Consider the following 21058-nt stretch of genomic DNA (forward strand, 5'->3'; position numbering starts at 1 on the left):
GCAAAATGTGTGGTCATCTGCAGCCTGGAGCAGAAGATGCTGGGCTAGTGGGCAGCTCAGCGCCTTTCACACTCAACCTAGTTCTTTTGCAGATGCTGAATTGCTTTTTCCAGTCCTTATATGTTTCCCTTCTAGGTCACTGTTTATTAATTGCTACTTGAAAAATTTTATGTAGGTGGCAAATTCAATGCTCCATCCCCAACGCTGTCATGGCAGCTTGCTGACTGAAGTCCTTCCCACCCAGGACATGCACAGAAACAAACCTCCTTAGAAGCAGACCCCATCTCTGCCATATGCACGATGACCATACACTGTATTCAGACTCCCTGTTGCGGCACCTGGACCAGGCTTATGCAGCAATGAAGCTCAGGAAAGCGATGCATAACCGCCTGATCTTCCAGAGGGAGAAATTGAAAACCCCTAAAAAATTGATGGGCAGAGGTCGGTGCAACATGTGCGTCAGCCTTTGCAGCGATCCCGTGAATGTGGGCTCGTCTACACACCTCCCACTGATACATGACCTATTTCTCCCCAGTGAGGACCCCTGTTCAGAACACCAACTCCTAGACGAAAACTCAGGGTTACATCTCCTCTTTGACGCCAGTTGCAGGGCCAGAGGACAAGGGCTGATCCTGTGAGATCCCCCACAGGGAGCAAAGCAAAGGGCACTGGAGAAGTGGGCCAGGTTCTGTGGAGGGACAAGTCAGTGGTTTCCCAGCTCCCTAAGGCTGGCGTGCAGGAAAAAAACCAACACTGAATGCTGCACGCCAAAGAAAAAGCCAAAGCCAAGCTCCAGCAAGCGCTTCTGGGGCAAAATGCACCCTGCCAGGAGCATAAGGAGAGAGGAAGGGAAGGACGAGAGGCACCCACATCCACGCGGGGCTGCGGAGGAACGGGGCCTCGCCGGGCTGAGTCGGAGGGACCACTCAGGCTTCATTTCAGGTCACATAGGGAGCAGCTCCAGCAGCTTTTGCAAGTGTTGAATGGCATTTGCCACTTGCCAAGAATTTCCATCGTGTCCCTCTTTTTGGGGCCTCTCTTATTCCCTCAATCTATAAGGAGGCAAAGGAAAATAACCACCACTCCCCCTCACCCTCACAGCAAAGCCCTGCTCGTCTGACTTTTAGCAAAGATCCTGTACAGTATTAAAAGTACACTTTATTTTCTGTACAATTCTCATCCAAATCTCCAGGCGTGGAAACGTCCACTCTGTCCCTAGAAAAAGTTGCAGATTGCTCCGCTGCCGTGAGACACCCCACAATTGTCCAGGAGGGGCACAAAGCCAGGGCCACCAAAACCAAGTGCTGATGCTTTCTAGGCGCAGGGAGGAGAGCGGAAAGGAGGGGGAGGCAGTCCTGCTCCGCCGCTGAGCCGTGAGCGAACAGAGACTTCAACTGCTCCCTGGGGAGCAGAAGAGACACCCTCAAGTTCACGTCATCGTTCATGCTTAGCGTGGGAGTCGTTGCGTTCAACCATCACCCCGTTCCCATTCCGCGTCACCTCCTTCCTGTTCCAGTCCTTTTCCAGGTAAAATTCAGCGAGCACAGGGCAGTGGTCTGAAGCCACACCACCCCAGGACCAGTTATCGGGGATCCATGGGTTTGTAAGACCTTCTCGCACAACAGCCCAGTGGCCTGCATGAAAAAGAATCACAGAGAAAAAGATAAGCAATATTGCCCAAATTTGACACACGCCACTAACCTAACCAAAGGTTACACGACCTCAGTAAAAAGCAACTCTACCTGTGAAAACCTTTTTCAAGCTCCGACTGATCCAGATGTTATCCAGTGACTTGGACCCTTGTGGGTTCTTTGTGCTGATGTTGGTGAAGGTGCTGGAAGGGACCAGGTGATGGAACTTCTCCTTCCTCAGGATGTCATGGTCGCTGCTGTCCGGGGCCTGGTTAAAATCTCCGAGGATGATCACATCTTTTTCTCCTAGAAAACAGGAAAAATAGAAATGAATGGGAGGAATGGACATCCATCACTTAAGTACAAGAGGGAGAGAGGATAAACGGGAGGAGGAAAAATACAAATACTGAGTAGCAAAGCTGACTTTACTTTGAACTGAAAGAAATGCTGTTTAAAGCCTTTTTCACTGGCTCTTTACTCATGGCCATTCTCTTAATGACAGCAAAGACAGTCAGTACACATTTCATGCTTGTTTTTAAATATCATCTCATTTATATTGGCATCCTTTGCTTGCTATTCACTGATAGTGACAAACTCAAAGACAAGCAGTTCTGGTCTTAGAGGTTTCTAGAAATCTGTGACTTTGTAAGCTTATTTTTTTCTTTTCCTACAAGAAGCACACATTGGCTTTAACTTGTCCTGACACTGTCTTTTTATAGATTTGCTGTAAGAGTCAAGGACACTTTTGTGAGGATCCCAGGAAGACACAGCCTTATGCTAGTATATAGCAGAGTCCCAAAAGTGCAGTGCTTGTTCTAACCCTCTGCCTTTAAGAAATCCCAAGGAACAAGCCCGAGGAGCAGCCTGCAAGCCTGATGGCAGAAGATGAGTTCCCAAACCACACGGACACTCCCTGACTACAGCAGCTTTCCTTTACCTGGCCAGCTGAAGGGATACTGCTGAACTTGGGAAGTCTTAGGTTTTGTCTAGGGCTGAATTTTCAAAGAAACAAAGGGAATGACTTGAAATGCTCGTCAAAAAATGCTGTCTTCATGTGAATAGAAAATGACCTCAGCTACATTTTACTTCCAACCCTAATGAAGTGAGAAAACAAACTCTGGACCCTAATTTCATATCCACAACGTGTGCTCTCCTAGCTCCACAACTGCAGATGGTCATCCCAGCTGTGCACTGGGGTAAGAGGACAACACATATGTCCCAGTGCTCATCTCAAACCGCTGCCAAAAATGTCTGATAAAACAAACTCAAGAATGCTGATAGCTGATCAGAGGTGTTGCTGCATTACAGTTTGGTACTGGAGAAGGAGGAAGATGCTAAAAGGAGGTACAAATGCACCAAAAATTATCCCAAAGCTGACTTCAGAGAAGAGAACTATGAGAGTCTGTAAGCTTTTTCCTTCCTGGGATTGAAGTGTGGGAGGAGATGGGGTGGACGGATGGATTGCTCTACCATACCTAGTGCTCATGGAGAAACCTCCTCATTTTGTGCCGTTGCTATAGAAGGAGCTAGCCAGGAGAGGGAGCGCAAGTTCAACAACAAAATCTATTCCACTCTGTCCTGCACTGCATGAAAGATGAATTGGGAAAGGGCAGGAGAGCAGCGAGATTGATAGCGTATGTCTGTCTTACAAAAACAAATACTTCAAAACATGCTGCTTGCTAAGATGCAGAGGGGCGATGAAAAGATAATGAAACTATTTGTGGTTTTTCTACCCTTTGCAAGTCACATATCATATTGGAAATGACATGAGGTTTAGATATTATTCTATAAATTGTTCATGACAGTGGCCTTCCCACCTTTAAAAGAAACAAAAACTCCAAACCTGAACCTGAGCTATTTGAAGCTCCATCAGAACCCAAAAGAAAAATCAGCGCTTGTCTAATGGGACGATAGTGCTTGGTGGGAGCTGGCGGCTTTGCACGCATGTCATCGCAAAAACCCAAGATCTCTCGCTTGGCAGGACCAGGAAGCCTGAAAGATGACCGCGCCGTCTCGGTCCTTCAGGACTAATGCTTGTGTAATGGCCCAGGCAGCACTCGTCTCTTTCCGTGCTTTCAGCTTGGCCATATAAGTGGGGAAAGGCCATTACAGAAATCTCTGGAGCACATCCTTGGGGGAGGGTGTTTAAAAACGACAGAGAGGCAGGGATCTTAACAGCAGTATCTCAATCCCAGACAAAATATATTCTATTCTATTCTATTCTTAAAATACTCGCACTTCTTTCAGCAAATCCTCAAGCCTATTCCCCTCACATGAAAAATCTATGAAAAAACCATACTCACAAGTGAAAATTTTAACTGACTGCTCCGTTCTGGACAGTTTAGAAATAGCAGGGGCTAAAAGACCCAGCACCTGGATGTGTGCTCGGAAAGAGGTAAGAAGCCAGCCTGGGGCACGCCCAGGGAGGGAATTACTGTATTCTACACCCATTTAAAATTCTGCGTGCAGAATAACTAAGCATAAAATCATAATGCAGTGTAAAGTTGACAGACGGAACAGGCTGGGGCATGTCAAAAAAGCTGAAACCTGATTTACCATCAGGATTGCTCCTGGTCCACTCTCATAGGAGCTTCTGGGGCTCCCCATGACTGCGAATCACAGGGAAAAAGGCCAGGCAGCCCTGCACTAAGCAGGCAAAGCAGGCAACACCAATTTTCTAGATAACCACCAACTTAATTTCCCATTCTCCTGTCTCGCTCTCAGCCCTGCTCCTGCCTCTGCCAGCTCCTGCAACAGCAATGCCACCACGCATGGCGGTTTCGTGTCTCCTCTGCCTCCTGAGACCCTGACAGACATCAAGCAGACGGAGGGGAGGAAGCAAACCTGCCTGGATCCTGCCGGCTGCGTGACTGCACCTCATCGGTCGCCCCTGGGTCCCTCAGCAGAGGCAGGGAGCAGAGCCTCCAGGCAGCAGCTGCAGCTCTCAGGGGTCTCACAGATCAGCCCCAACGGCTCTCGGCCAAACTTAGCAAAAGGTCTAGAAGGTCCCTTGCCCATAACGAGGGATGATAGCTGATCAAAAACTGCAGTCACGACGTCCACAGTTACAATCAGATGGGGGGGGGGGGGGGGGCGGGCAGGGAAAGAAAATTGAGATAATGCTACTGGTGCTGTGATGTGATTTTCCTCTTTCGGATGAGACGGGAGTTTGAGACAGGCAGGACTCGCTCCTCTTCCTCCTCAGGACCGGGCAGTGGAGGCTGCCTGAGCCAAAGGCTCCTCAGCTGATGCGATCCGGTCCTCCTCCTCCCGCAGAACACATCAGCAAGCACTCCCTCACCAACCCAGCTTTGGCTGCAAAGGTCCCTCCCGCAGACTACACTGTCCCACAAGGACCGAGAGCCTCCGTCGGGAGGGACGCGGTGGCAGGCAGCCTCCGGCAGACAGGCACGTGTCCTGTTACCTCTCAGGAGTGCTCCCACGCTATTGCATTCAGACCCATCGGGCTCAAAGCAACCCTGCCCTTGTCAATGGAGAACTCTTTAGGGGAGGAAAAAGTCCCATCTGTTTCCAAATGCGTCTTCAAATTCACTGAAGCACCAGTGACTTTTAGCAGTTTCTGCGGGTGGCTCTTGGCCAGCAAAGCAAAGCACTGCCTTAACTCAGCCCTGTGCCGCAGCGGCTGAGCACCGGTGTGCCAACACAATCAGCTGAGGGACTTTCAGTGCCTGCAGAAAGTCTGCAGTGTTGAAATCTGCTTTCCTGCAGGAACCAGGAATCCCTCCTTTGCAGTCCAAAGAGACACCTGTAGGACACTCTCCTTGACTTCCCCATGCCCCGGAATGAGTCCCCTCATGAATTAAACAGACCCTTAAACCCCCAAATCCTTCCTGAAGAGAGTGAGAAGCAGATGATGAGAAGGATGTGATGGCACATCGGCTGCTAAGAGGCTCCCTACCGCCTCTCGAAGGTCTTCTAAGCCTAGTGCTCAATGCATGGGTAACCCATGGAATATGGCCAAGCCAGATGGGCGAAGATGACGAAGCCAACACCCTGGTCCCTGGGTCCAAGCACTACCAGCACATCCAGAATAGCGTCTGTGTGCCACCCATGGTCATCACACTGAAGATGAACAGGTGGAGTGCTTGAGAGAAGGCAGAAGGGCTGCTGCAGAGAGGTAGCTATGAGCAGCCCACAGCCACCACGTCTCTCCGGTACTGCTGAAAGGGAAAGAAAGAGGGAAAAAAGGAACCAGGATCCACTAGTCTGATGGGAGAAATATGGGGACACTACTGCTCTGCATTACAGGAGACTGTGGGTAGTAACCAAATTTCCTCAGATGCTCACGTGCCTCTTCCTAAGAACGAAAGACAACAGAGTATGTGTCTGTTAGCAAAACAGGAGCAGAAACTCCAATTTACTGCAGTACCCACAGACAAATCAGTCTTTATTACCCATATTTTATGGATTGATTTGGAAGAAATTGAAGGATGGTGGTAATTTTAAGCATGACATTGATTTTGGCAGGGTAATTCAGCACTTCAGAGTAACACGTGCACTACTATTTGTTTAAGAAACAAGACCTGCATCCCACAGGTTTGGAGAAATCTGAATCTCTCCTTTTGTGAAAGACTAAGCCAAGAACAAGCATGCTCTGGTAACGTGCCTACCTGTGGTGGGTTGACCCTGGCTGGACACCAGGTGCCCACCAAAGCCACTCTGCCATACCCTCTCCTCAGCTGGACAGGGGAGAGAAAATATAACAAAAGGCTCATGGGTCGGGATAAGGACCTGGCGATCACTCAGCAATTACCATCACGGGCAAAATAGACTTGACTTGGGGAAAATTAATTTAATATATTACCAATCAGATCAGAGTAGAGTAATGAGAAAATAAAAAATAAATCTTAAAACACCTTTCCCCTACCCCTCCCTTCTTCCTGGGCTTAACTTCACTCCCCAGTTCTCTACCTCCTCCCCCCCAGCGGTGCAGGGGGACAGGGAATGGGGGTTGCGGTCAGTTCATCACACGTTGTTTCTGCCGCTCCTTCCTCCTCACACTCTTCCCCTGCTCCAGCGTGGGGTCCCTCCCACGGGAGACAGTTCTCCAAAAACTTCTCCAACATGAGTCCTTCCCATGGGCTACAGTTCTTCATGAACTGCTCCAGCATGGGTCCCTTCCGTGGGCTGCAGTCCTTCAGGGACAGACTGCTCCAGCGTGGGTCCCCCACGGGGTCGCAAGTTCTGACAGCAAAGCTGCTCCAGCGTGGGATCCTCTCCCTACAAGTCCTCAGGTCCTGCCAGGAGCCTGCTCCAGCACGGGCTTCCCACAGGGTCACAGTCTCCTTCGGGCATGCACCTGCTCCGGTGTGGGGTCCTCCACGGGCTGCAGGTGGATATCTGCTCCACTGTGGACCTCCATGTGCTGCAGGGCACAGCCTGCCTCACCGTGGGCTTCACCAGGGGCTGTGGGGGAATCTCTGCTCTGCGCCTGGAGCACCTCCTCTCCTCCTTCTTCACTGACCTTGGGCTCTGCAGGGCTGTTTCTCTCATATATTCTCACTCCTCTCTTCTCTGGCTGCAGTTGCACAATTGTTTTTCCCCTTTCTTAACTCTGTTGTCCCAGAGGTGCTACCACTGTCACTGACGGGCTCGGCCTTGGCCAGCGGCGGGTCCGTCTTGGAGCCGGTTGGCATTGGCTCTATCGGATATAGGGGAAGCTTCTGGCACCTTCTCACGGAAACAACACCTGTAGCCCCCCCACTACCAAAACCTTGCCACGCAAACGCAGTACACTACCATATAAAAATAAAAACAGGAAATAAAGAGAAGCCCTAACACCGACAGTCTAAATTTAGATGCAGTGGAAATGCAACTCCGTTGATTTCGGAAGAGCTATGCATTTATCTGTGTCTCAGTTCAGCCTTCGGGGATTAAACAAACGATCCTTTTGTTTACTTCCATCCCTTCCAAATTCAAGGTACGTGAACAAATACTTAAATCAGTAGCACTTAAAAATAGCTCTGAGTGACTTCTTGCAGCTTAAAAGGAAAAACAATAGAAGACGCATAAAACCTGCAACTACCTCTTGTGTTATACAGGAGGGACATTAGTGCTTCCAAGTGACCACCTTGCTAAACTGGGCCAAGCTGAAAATCATCACGCATCTAACCTTGTAACCCTTCTGCATCTTTGTTAAGCAGTAAACGAAGGACTAGATTTTTCTATTCCTATAACAAGACCAGCAACATTTAGAATCTGAAACGTGCTGTTCTGCTTCACAGGAAATCGAATTTAATTTGCAAGCTTCAAAGAAGCAAATTCTCAGAAACGAGGTAAAGAAATTCAGCTGCCTGTTACACTGCTCAAGTTCAGATCTAAATTCTGGTGTCCCTCATCCTGCTGTAAAACCAGAGCAACTTATTTGAAATCAATGAAATTATCCTGCATGTTACACTCAGGTACCAAAGCAGGATTTGGTCTCTTTTCTCATTAGCAGCCATCTCCTGATTTGCATTGGGTTTTCCAAAGTGCTTCCAATTATCCAAAAAGTAAATATATAAAACCTATTTATTTTGGACAAAAAGCCATTAAGCTTTTTCTGATATCAGGTAGGTATCATTTCTACAAAGCGCTTAAAATATGGGCTTAACCCTGGTGCCTCTTCTTTTTGTTTTTTTTTGGCTGAACTTGCTCTTACACTAGCGTAAAATCAGAAGGAACATCATTTGAAAAAATGGTGTCAAAGCCAGTAGGATCCCCTGTGCTGTTTGTGTTAATTAGGAAAGACTATAAGACAATGAGCAAGGGAAAAGCACATTTGCCATGCTACGCATCATTCAAATACAAATACCGGTAAAGACAACTGCGAGGCTGATGAGGATATTTGTGACACTTGCATTGAGACAGATTTTATTTTTTCTTAAATTCCTTTTGTAGAGATAAACTGGCCAGTGTGCATGTGATAGCTGGCAGGAAAAAAACCGCCCTACCTTTCAGAGTCTCCTGCAAAGTCTGTGCAAAGGCTGCCAGTTTGTGGCTGTCGTGGTTCTTCCCAGTATTCTCTCCGGCCGAGGGCGACAAGGCCAGATGAAGGTTAACCAGCGTTAGATCATTCATCCCAACCTGGGGGAGGAAGGAGGAGAAATCAATGCCATGCAGACAGGGCATGGAAGGTCACAAAGCAAAGCCACACGCCTGTTCCCAGTACTTTCAGTAGTAAATCTGGGTGACTAAGACTCACTTCGCTATGTGTGTGGTGTGTTTTGGTTTGTCTTGTTTTGGGGAGGAAGAGGGGGAAGGCATTTTGCAGCTTTGTTTGCAATAACCCGATACCCTCTCAGTTCTGGAGAAACGGGTTTGCATGAGCAAACAGCTTCTTTCCACCACGGTTGCAGAAAGAAGCCAGCTGCTCATGAAAATCAGTTTATGCAAAACCAGTTGTTAATAAGCTACAAACAATGTCATGGTCATTACACGGGCTAATTACTACTCTCTTGTGATTAGCCCTGGCCCATCAGAGAGACTAACCAAGAAATTTAATGTACCTTGAAAGGAGCTGTTGGCTCCCTGCAATCTTCTGCCTACCTTCTGGGACTCACTTGGCACAAGTAATACTTACTCCTAATATTGACCTATTTACATTATTAATTAATTAATATTATTATTAATAATGCATTTTTCATAATTACTTTATTAATGCTTCTCCCAAAGCATTACCTGAGATGTCAAGTTCCCCAAACTGGACCCCTCCACCACAACCTGTGTGGAGATGGGCTCTCTCTGCTTGTACATTCACTCAAGCAGATGTACGAGAACAGTTTCCAAAATGCGTTACGTTCTTTTAGACGGGTTCAGCCTTGTGAAAAAGCTTTAAAACGGAAACTCTGCAGTATGCCAGCAACATAAGATAGATCAGTCCGAGTCTCTCAGGAGCCCTGTGCCTTCTATATATATATATGTATATCTGTCTCCATTCTGCCTACACTTACCCCTCTCCACTCACAATTTGTGGCACTGCCAGGAATCACAACCCTGTGGCTGGCTGCTGCTGGATATACACCTCGTCCTTGCTGGGTTAATTTGGTAAAAGAAGATCAAGGTGACTGGTGACTTCTGTCACACTCTCAGTGGCTGTGGATGCTACTGCAGATCCGCTGACCCTCACGTGTCCAAATGTTCCCTTTCGGCAGGGTCTGCTCTCACAGGAGCTGGGGAAAGGACTGACTCTGGTGACCTGCCGTATGTATTAAAGCCCACTAAGCACCTTTCTATAATCAAGCCATGAGACAGTGCTGAAGTGATGAGACAGGTTAGAGCCCCACGCAAATTTTTATCTGTTAGAGGACTGTGTCTCTTTCCATCTTACCCAAATTTTTTTAATAAAAGCTAAACTCTGTCGGTTGGCGCAACAGCAGTTACCTTGAAATGTGCAAGGTATGGGTGAGGATATGAGTGCTTCCCATTGCCATTAGTCTGTGCACTCTCCTGAGATGAGGCATCTTTCAGTTCAATGCCAGCTGTTGTATCCCAGAGGAAGCCAGAATATTCAACTCCCTGGAATGAAAAAAAAAGCTCATAGTAAGAAGGTAAAACCAAAACATTCTGCCCAAATGCAGCCCCCTTGATGAAACTTTCACCCGCAAGTTTCAGTACCACTGTTGGTATTGGCAGTGGTGTACATCACTCCCAAAATATGCAGAGGTGGTAAAAGATGATGCAGGTTTATATCCGGGCTTGGTGCCTGCTGAGGGCAGGGAGCCCAAGCTGTGCACAAGCGTAAAGAGGAAACAGCATCCTAGGCTATCAGTAGGAGATAAAGAGAACAGGTGGAAACGCTTCTTTTTATCTCACCCCAGCCAAAAGCCCCGTCAGATGCGGGAGGAACGCTTCCCGGGCAGCTCCGCTGACTGCACTGCAAACTGAGTGTGCCAAGCCGAAACACGCATTGCTTTGCTACCCACAGCCCCTCGCGTCTGTATGCTGGCTATCGGACACCCAGGTAACTTTAGCACTGCTTGGTCCGGCCAATGATTTAATAAACTGTTTTTTCTTATACAGGTGGAGCATGTTCAGGACCACGGCAGGGGTGAAAGATAAAGATGCTGCCTCTCGTGTGCGTGTTTGCGCTGATACAGTCCTCGTTTCCTCCTAGTCCAGGCAAGGCATCGGATTCTTCTAAGCGTGATCAATAACAAGGTAGTTAATTACCCAGAGGATTATTTGTCTAACCCTGAGCTCAGTGCCTTGTAGTCTCACTGGGCGACTGCTAGGGCTTGCAGTAGATGATGCTGCGCGCAGTTGTTCCTTCTCCCCATGCCGTATGCCATCTCACAGACTCCTATCACCCGCAAGCTAAAAATATCCAGACTCCTTGAGTCTCTTGGCATGAAATCGGGTCTAGACCTCTCAGCCCTGTCAATCTTCTCTGTCTCTTTTCCAGCTCGAACATTTCACGCTCAGCTCTTCGCTCCTTTCAGCTCTGTTTCTATCACCCTGCATGGGTTTTTTTGATTACTTCGGGACGTGGAATTGGCATTTTCAGAAAGCTGCCCACCCTGGTCACACCAGCAGCGGTATCTAATTCAAAGCCTGTCAGCCTCTCCTCCCATCACCCAAACACCATTTTCCTTGGTATCATTCAAACCCACTTCCCTTAGTGAACTGTAGTTAAATCCATTGCAAGGAAGATTTTTTTTCCATTTCAGCTGCAATAAACGAGTGTTATCTGCTCTGCTGACTTCCCGTGAGCCTTGAAAGAAAGTGTTACGGTTTACTAAAATCCTTTGGTAGCCCCTTTAGATAACTCACCTTTAAAATACTGACAAAATCATTCCACCAGTCGGAAGTCTAAGGTCTGAAAACTGCTATTGGAAAAGATGGGGAAGAATAAAACTGCTGTCAACAGCTGTTCACTATGCCCTGGCTCCAGATTTCACATCAACACGGTGGTCAAAAGTCATTGCTTGGTTGAAGGCCAACCAAGGACATGTGGAAGCACAAGCCTGAAGCACCTCCCACTATTTTGCATTATTTAGCCCTGTAGAGTGTCCCGAGATCAGCTTGTGCTGAAGATGTTATATGCTCTGGGTTATGCTGCCTTACTTTAGTGTATTGCACTTGTGCATAGAACGTTCAAACCTGACAGACCCTAACCTGAGGGGTACAGCAGACTTTCTGGCTTCGTGGAGGGTTCTCCAGAACAGCCAGATTTCTGTTAGAGCAGCTAAAAGGAAGAGTCAGTAGATACCATTTCTATTCTTAGCTTGGCCACAGACTTTTCCCGTAATTTTGGGAACCATTCCTCCTTACATCCTTACCAATAAAATAAGGTAGATGATGATTTTCAATTACTCAGACCATAGTCAAAACTTTCATTGTTATCTTTGGAATTACAGCTCAGGAAAAAATAGACTGAAGACTCTGGGTTTAACACAGAAACTCTGAGACAATTGTTACTAATTCTTGGAAAAAAGAAAAAGCAGAGGGAACAACTTCAACAACTTTGCACAACTTTTTAAATTCAGTGTTTTAATGACCTGGCCTAACAAGAGAACCCAAAGGAAAACCTCAGCCAGGAATAAAAATGTCCTGAAGGGGATTTGTGTCGGAATTAAGTGTGAATGGTGTTAAACCTTGGACACATTCAGACCCTCTGTGTCTTTCTAGTGGCAGCTAGAGTCCAGTCCTTGTGCTGCTCAGGTGGTGGTGTTTGGTTTGGTTTTGGTTGTTTTTTCTCTCTTGTTAGTTGCCATTCTTGGGTTTTACTCAGAAGGGCAGCAAAAGTTGCCGCACGTCCCAAAACATCAGAGTCCAACAACAGCCTCAGGTGCGAACAGTGATACAACTTGACTCGGAAAAGCCCGATTAAGGAAACAGGGATTCTAAGCAGCGTGATTACGGGATACAACTGCAGCCACGTCTTTAATAATGAGAGCGCTCAGAATAGATGAAGACAGCCCGAGTACTGGTAGGCACCAGCTAGGCACCATTCATTATATGACAAGCCTCTGTTCTTGCTTCCACCCCACAACAACATCCATGCTGCAATAACTGCATCACGAGAATGATCTCATTCAGCAACAACAGGCTCGAGCCTGCGGAAATCTCATTAGCACCCTTAAAGGGAAGAAAAGAGAGATTTCCCTTGGGAGAGACTGCTTTCAGGGACCGTTAGTGGTGTCCAGCCCAATGTAGCTATACCTTGAATACTGTCAAGGGTGCAGGTGCAGCTGTCACCACTTTATAAATTAGTACCTCACTGCAGTACATGTATATATTCCCACGGCAGAAGATGCTGCAGGGAAAAGCACAGTGCAGCACGGTGCGGATTTCAAATGGAGTCCACAGCATTTCAAACACCTGTGCAGAGCACTTTGGGGAAGGGGCGAGATAAGCTCCTCTTCCAGATGAGGACGGCCGGCTGCACGGCCCCTCTGCGGGGTCTTCACTTGCAGACTAGGAAAACGGGGAGCTCTTCTGAATGCCAGCAGGTGCTGTGCTAAGGAACAAGCTCAGCTGACCAGCACAAAAAAATTCAGAAGCACTGCAGCCTGCCAGGGGCAAAACCAAGGACTCTTCCCTTGTCCTAAGGTGTAGCCTTTCTTCTGTATTTCTATACTGTTTTTATCCACCATACCTCCACCAAACGCACACACCTTCCTCCTTACAAGCATGCCACAGGCTGAGGAAAACAATTCTTCCAACAAATCAATCGCACAGTCAAATTGAAAGCTATAGGAAGAGTCAGCTTAAGCAACAGAGGCAAACCTTGCCAGAAAAGATTTGCAAAACGTTTTGCCTTAAACGGATTCAAAGTATGTCCTTGCTTAAAGGGGGAAAAAAAAAAACAAAGCCAAAGTTCAGACTTAGGGATTAATATACCTTGTGTAGCTGGCCGGAGGGTTTTTCGGAAACAACACCCTTCCAACATCCTCTAGGGCCCTTCCACTTGCGGATGTTTGGCAGCGTCGGCTGGTTCAGCTCCATACAAAACTATAGAGAGAGGAAAGAGGGGAAAAAAAAAAAAGATCAGCTTTGTAGGGTTTAAAAAAAATTGTAAAATAAAGCATGTAGCGAGGCATTGGTAAGAGACACCGGGGAGCACAGGGTGTGCTCTCTGCCCTCCCTGAAGGCTCACAAAGGAGGCGGTCTGAGCCACATCCCAGGCTGACTCACCCCCGACTGGACACTATTTGGAGATAAATAAAAATTAAAATAGCTCAGTGCAAATGCTGCGAGTAGCACGTTTCTCCCTCAGACTCTTTTTTTTTTTTCCTCCAAAGCTACTTGTTTGACTGGAAAGGGCTTTCCTCTGTGCTGCCTCCAAAGATGCTGACCGCACCGTACCCCACCCTCCGAGGGGCTCCACGAGCAGCCGCCGAATCCTCCCGGGGGATAGGAAGCCCCCGTAGCGGGGCTGGCTCCGCTCCAACACCGAGGCTGCCGGCACAACATGAGAGGAAGGGTGTAGGCCCCCTCAGCAGCTGGCGTTTTGGGCTTAGGGCTCCTCTGACTTTACGCCAGGGTCACATGCTTGAGACTCCCCATGCACGAAGGGATCGGCTGCAGACCTGCACACATGGCAGATCCTTCTGATGCTCCCCAGAGGCGTTAGTCTTCCTGGGCACTGCTGTACAGCCACAGCGCTTGGACACCTTTATGTGTTCAAGCACACGGTCAGAGCTATAGAGGCTGTGCCCGAATGCCCAACAGATCAGGGATGCTATAACTGTGGACACCATGGAAAGCCCCCAAGTCCACCTGGGTAACATCTTGAGATTTAAATAAAAACAACAACAACAACAACAACTAATAATAATAATAATAATCATCATCATCATCATCTTCATCACCATCATCTTCATCATCATCATCATCATCCCTGGAAAATCTGGAATCTGAAACCCCTTGATGTGGACAATATGGAATACTTTTTGCCAGGAGTTTCAGAATAAAGCTTAACAGGAGGAGCTACAGCCCTTTGCAAGGCTGATGTCAGGCCCAGGCGGACTGGGGCTGGAGGCTGGCAGGGGAGGAGGCAGCCCAACGCCCCGGCCGCGCAGAAGTGCCTGCACGCAGCAGCTCGGGCTGCGGGGAGCGGGGCTAGTAAAATAATCGCTGCGGAAGAGCAACAGGGACTTTCAACGGGTATCATTTTGATATATCTGACACTGGAGAAACTGCGTTGAAACGCAGAGGTTTTCACAGTGAAAGAGTACCCTCAGACAGAACCTTGTGTCCGGAACGTCCCTCCAAGTCAAGCAGCAATTTAATGAAGAAGGCTTTTGACGGCAAGCAATAACCTCCTGTACACAGTGAGTCTCTGCAGTGGGACACACCAAACACAGTTCGAAGAGCTACAGTGATAAACTGCACGGATAGAAGTCTTTCCTATGTGGGTATCAGCAAAATGATGGGACAGCTATTCTCGTGTTTACCTTTTGTTTCAAAAATTAAAATCAAACCCTGCTCTTTCACTAGCTGCCTTGTCTGCAAGTTCAGCATCCTGGAGGCTGAAGCTATAAGTGTTGACTTCTCAGACATACGCAACCCAGCAAACCCTTTTTGCCTCGGAAGGCTGAGAGTCATTTTGGTTGTACACCCGAAGGGAAAATGCTTGGCACACCTTTTAAAACAGATTTGTGAAATGCAGAGATTGGCTGGGGCTTCTTATTCAAGATTAACATACCGCGTTATTGCCTGTTATATACCTTCAGGCAGCGCTAGGGCTGGGCTGATTTATTAAACGAGGAGGCACGCAGGGTGTTTGCATGGCCTGCTCTGAACTGATTGCCAGGTGCTACCCTAATAAACACAATAACTAATAAACACAATAACTAATAAACTAATAAACACAATAAATCACAGCAGCAACTACTGTTCATTCCTGATGTCATTCTGATTACTTTAAACAGTGTGAATTTGGTGAATGAGTTTCTAAGATTTAAATAACTTAAATCTGTGAAAAAAAATTGTTGAAATTAGTTCAACTGTAACCCAACAAAGGAGTTAACTTATCTCTGGGTTGCAGCTGCCTAGAAAGTCCAGCCAGCACAAAGTATATGACAGGCTGAATAAATCCTACAGAAACAATCACTTTATTAAAAAGAGCATCTGCAGTTGACTAGTTTTTGTTTCCTCCAAATTGATTTTTTTTTTAAGGCCCTGATTTAACTTTGCTCAAACAAAAAGATGACAAATAAGATTACATGGTTTGTTCAGAAAAAAGCCATCAGCCCGTTCTGGGTACGGTTGCGGCAATGGAGAACTTGGCCTACACCAGCTGACTTTAATCTGTGCCCATTTTCCAAGGCTTACAGGCACACAGATTTTGAAGCTGTGACAGCAATACTTGCTTAGGTCATGGGATTTTTGCTGAAGTGAGAAGGGCATTTCTCAAATCATGTTGTTCTGCCCACAAAACCCAATGTCAAACAACATTACGCTATCCCTCGTACAGCAAAAATATACAGACAAACTCCTAGCCCACACTGGGAATGAAGAAAATGCCTTTCCCCCTTTGAAAATCTAAGTTAGAGCTATGCCAATCCCTGCGAGGAGCAGTTCTTCAAGTGGTAAAGAAAAATCAAAATGAAAATCTCAGTCAACCAGAACAACAATTTTTTTTCCAAAATCCTCCCGAGGAAAAAAGTTCTAGTTTTGTTTTTCTCTAGAGCCTTTCAGGCGGCAAGTTTCCTGAAATTCAATCAGCTTCTTCATCAAATCCTACACATACCGAGTCAAAAATCACACACATACCATAACACCGTCAGCACCAGGGCTTATTTACAAGGATGCCCTGTATTACACCTATGCTGCCGCAGTCTCTCTTGCAGCTGGGTGCGGGTTTTTGTGGGACAGGCAGTGCTGCCAGGGAGCAGGAGCACGGCAGCACCAGGCTCCAGGCATGCTCTAGGCAAAGAGCAGCCTGTGCTCTTGCGAGGTCAACCCCCTTGTGCCAGGTGCCTGCCCGTTGCCCCATTTGGCCTGCGAGGAGCCAACAAGGGCCACCCCCCAGGAACTGGGACAAGCCCCGTTGCCTTTGCTCATCAGCAACGCGTCATTTTCCCAAGAAGGGAGGATCCAAAGACATAATTGCTCTTTGTCCACCCTGATAAGGAGCCGGTGCCTGTTGCTCCCAGCCCCTCCAGAAGCAGAGACGGGTACAGGAATGAGCTTACGACTGGCGCTGGAAAAGAACGGCGGGCAGCTGGAAGAAGCTGGGGAAACACACATTTGAGGAGGGACTGCGGAGGGGAAGGCAAGGGGTCTTGGAATAATTTGGGAGCAGGGAGAAGAACGTATGCTGGGCTGGCATGTGCTGGAGGCCGTAAGGGAGGTACAGACTCCCTAACGCACCTACCTGCCTCCCCAAAGCACTCCAAGCACTGCCAGCAAAAGCATCTAATTGGTGCATTAAGTTAAATCTCTTCCAGTGCAGTAACTGCACACCAGGAGAGCTGCCAGCGAGCACCCTGCAGTAGCCCATGAGCAGATCTCACCGCCTCTTGTTCAGGATGCCCTGGTTAATCTTCGTTTTCTTTCGGGGTGCTACTTGTGCAGCCAATCCCAAACCAGGCACAACAGGGTCATTTCCAGATGATGACCCCGCTCCGTGCTGAACACCTTTGCTGTCAAGTGTTACTCGTGTAATAACGGCACTGGAGACCACACCGAGCCAGCAACCTCCCTTGAGATGAGCATTTTTTGCTCAGAAAGAGGGTGTGCTACTCCTAAACCCTGCGGAAACTAAATGTGATCCAGGAAAACAACGTCTTAGGGCTTAATAAATTATACATTCCTCATTAACCACTGATTCCTCTTTGGAGGACGCCTTCATTTCAGACCTGGAGTCAGAGCAAAGGCTGTAAGGAAGGTGAGGCGAGAAGGAACAGTGAGGAGGAGCTTCCAGGGTGAGCCTATTGTTATGGCACAGTAAGTCTTGGTGCAGTAATCATCGCCTGAACTTTAGTAAGGCACTCAAAGCAATTAACTGTCCGCTTTAGTTGATTACCACAGAAGCTTTCAGGCCAAAAGGGCACTGCATAAAGGTAGACAACAACTTACTTCATCAAAGCAAAGGTGATTTTGGTTCCTTTTAACCAAGAGGAGAGATGAGTGCTAGGAAATAAATATTCCATTTCTAAATGTCACACATACGCAGTTCCTTTATTTTTAACAGGCACTAGAGGGAGCAGCTTTAAGGAGTACTAGAGATGCAGACGAAACCTCTATCAATTCCTTATAATTTCATCTATCTTGAGGTGTCATATTAGCAAAGATTTGACATCGTCATGATGAAAGAGACTTGGAGTTCGAGTGTGGGAAGTGGCAATAGTTGAAAGGGAGACCCTGACCAGCAAAAAAAGATGTTAAACTATACTATTAGGTCAAAATTCACCACCTTTTTTCAAATTGTAGATCTTGGATAAATCTTGAAGTAGAATACTGTACCTCTGCATGAAAAATACAAGTCTTCTGGTAGTGAGCTCACTTTCCTGCTACTTTTGAGGGACCTCTTAGTAGTTGTTCATGGACCGCAGGAATCTCTAGGTCATGGGCTGGAAAACATCAAGGTAAGGGCTGTTCTGTGCTACAGAGCATCTCCCGGTGTTGGACTTGGTGCTTCAGGAAGGGGTAGACAGAAGAGCTCTGAGATCTACCTTGTAAATTGTGCAGTGGCACTTGAGGAGAAGCCACCCAACCCTCTCCAATAAAACTCCCATCCTGAAACATGATCTAATATATTTCTGATAGAAGATACAAAAAAACTGACAGTGGCTTCATGAGACCATCTGGCATTGCTCTTTTTTAATCCATCCTTAAATATAGGTATGCCTTCCCTGCTCCATCACTGGGTATTGTATAAGCTAAAAATCACGTTCCTGAAATTAAATGCACATAATCCTTTCTTTTCTTTATTCATCCGAGTGGGCTGTACTTTTATTTCCAATTGAAAAAGCAGACGCGAATACCTGTAATCCTAATCCAATCATCTACCACGTACAGGACACAGCTACAGTTGGTGCACCCTAATGAAGCCTGACCTAGAAAGCCAGGAGCAGAAAAGTGACGAATATTTCTGAGAACTTGAAATCAACACCTTTGGTTTTCAAGTAAAGCACCCTGATTTGACACCGACGCTGCAGAAAACGACAACTGTGTTGTTAGATCACGTTCGCGAGGAGGGAGAGGCAGAGTTAGAGGGTGGAGAGATTTGCGGGTGTTGTATTTTACTGAACTGGCTGTGGAGGTAGGGGTAAGGGAAGGTCAAAGGCTTCAGGTCTGTTGTCCTGGTGCAGCCACCCGTGGCAGTGCAAGGCAAGTCAAGAGGGGATGCAAGACGCAGCGGGGCCAGGATGCTCAGCGCACTTCCACAGCCGAGTAACACTGCACCCGCTTCCCACAGGCAGGAGCAACTACGGAATGCAGAGGAGCATCGGGCCTTTCCATTACAACTGGATTCTCCTATAACCAAATGTAACAGCAGGGAAGGAAGCATTATTACAGCTAAAGCCTGAAACAGACTCAACGCTGGATCCCGTTTCCCACTGACAACAGCATTGTCTCAGGCCTTCATTGCTTGTTTGCCTTTTCCTCGAGTGTATCCCTTTCCTGTTTGCCAGAGTAGCCAAAAAATACACACGCAAGAAAATTGATGCATCCACTGGTGTGGGCACTCCCAAACTCTATTCAGAGGAACCACATAAATAACACAAGGGAAAGTCGGGGTGGCCCTATGTTAAGACCTAACATTTTTCACATGCCCATTCAACTAGTCTCTTCTAGGAAGACTTCATTAAAGACTGCATGATATTTATTGCTTGTGTTCAAGTATTGATATTACCTAAAGGCAAATAAAACTTGGCAGGCGGATGGGGGTCTGATAGATAATTATGAGCATTTTCAAAGGAGAACAACCTCCCCCAGGCAATCAGTTTCAGTCTCAGCCTTTCCATACATTTGTGTTGGAAAAAGTTTTCTACTTCTCCCTCTTGTACATAATTGTACATAATTCTACAATGAAGTTAGAGCTGAAGAAATAATAAAAAAGTTATAAAGTTTAGGAGAAAAATTCTAGGATAAAAAAAAAGATAAGGAACCAATCTACTGAAAGCGCAGCAGCCGCAGAATTACTCCTGGAAAGCTCATCTGCCCTTTCCACCATACTAGAGTGTCCTGCTTGCACTGGGTCATCGAGACCTGGGGCAATACCTTCCCATCCTTTATGTACTGGTTTGTTCCTCCTAGAGCTAAACCAAAACATCCAGATTGATGACCAAATAAATCCTTGCCATCCTCCACATTCTTCACGAATGTTTTCTAACGCATCCTTCAAAGAGCTCTATAAACTCATTGCGAGCAGTGAAATCGAGGCAGAGCCCTTCAGCACAGCCAAATCCTCAACCAGTGTCTTTCTCCAGAAATAATACAGCACCTATAGGCACAGCCATCACCTCTATGTGCCTTTGCACACTATGGACGTACAGAGCTCATTTGTTGCAATAATGTGCATGCATGTTGGGGTCCCAAGTCTTGGTCCATCTGAAGGCAGGCACCTACAGTTTTTTCATCAACTTGAGCAGCACTCATTTTTTCCTGGAAAATGTGCTGCTTCTGCTTCTTAAAGAGCATCCCAGTAATTCAGACAGACACCCACGGAGGAAGGATATCCTTCCTCTGAGGATCAGATTCTCAGCTCCTAAATGAGTGCTCCAGGCACCACATTATGGACCAGAGAGCAAACATTCATCAAACTGCAGCCTCGCTGCCAGCGAGCCACATGGCAACCTCAACTCCCAGCTTTGCTGCAAAGCCCACTTCTAAGCTTAATACTTATAAAAGGAAACCTCTGGGACTGAGCTCCCCAGAGGAGGTAGGATGAGGAAGGCTCATTTTTGAATGAGCCTCTGCATAGGCGAGAAACTGAAGTTGTCCAAGTCCGCTCCGCCTGCTTCAGACGGGGTTAATTTGGGGGCTGCAGAGAGGCACCGCTCTGCTTACCTGAGGAGTGTGAAAGCAAAGCATCAGAGGACTCCGGTCATTTAGGCACCCCTGGGGTTAGGTAGCAGCTAAAGGATGCCTGGCAGGATTGGAAAGTTTGTCAAACTGAAGGCATCGTTTCCCACATCGGGTATCTGAGCCCCTTCATGAGCTTGGCCCTGTTTTGAACCGGCCCGTGGATGTGAATCCAGCACACGTGCCCCTCTCCTGCCACTGCTGTGTTACTCACCCATTGTACTTCATAAACGTGCGGGAAATAATTATGCTGATAAGCCTAACATTATCTCAATTATCAAAAGTGTGTAATGATTTGTTTCCATATACAAACCTGTTGGAATCAAATCAGATTTTTTTTTTTTTAAGTCAGGCTTTACAGGATCGGTTGGGGAGTGGTAGGAGCCGACGTTTGCACTCCCAAGTTATTTAGTTTCCTTTTCGAGTACTTATTTTGGAAAAAATTA

At 47.0% G+C, this 21058-nt stretch overlaps 1 protein-coding gene across 1 annotated transcript in view; it reads right to left on the reverse strand.

Moving 5' to 3' along the window:
* Positions 1 to 1118: 1118 nt before the first annotated feature.
* EEPD1 (endonuclease/exonuclease/phosphatase family domain containing 1) overlaps positions 1119 to 21058 on the reverse strand; it is a 67408-nt gene continuing 47468 nt past the window's right edge. The window contains exons 3-7 of the mRNA XM_059818927.1: positions 13476 to 13586; positions 10014 to 10148; positions 8585 to 8717; positions 1743 to 1937; positions 1119 to 1634 (exon numbers count right to left, since the gene is read on the reverse strand). Coding sequence (XP_059674910.1) covers positions 1435 to 1634; positions 1743 to 1937; positions 8585 to 8717; positions 10014 to 10148; positions 13476 to 13586 — 774 coding nt within the window. The 3' untranslated portion in view covers positions 1119 to 1434. The remainder of the gene's footprint in view (positions 1635 to 1742; positions 1938 to 8584; positions 8718 to 10013; positions 10149 to 13475; positions 13587 to 21058) is intronic.

The sequence above is a fragment of the Gavia stellata genome, chromosome 6, assembly GCF_030936135.1.
Source record: "Gavia stellata isolate bGavSte3 chromosome 6, bGavSte3.hap2, whole genome shotgun sequence".
NCBI lineage: Eukaryota > Metazoa > Chordata > Aves > Gaviiformes > Gaviidae > Gavia > Gavia stellata.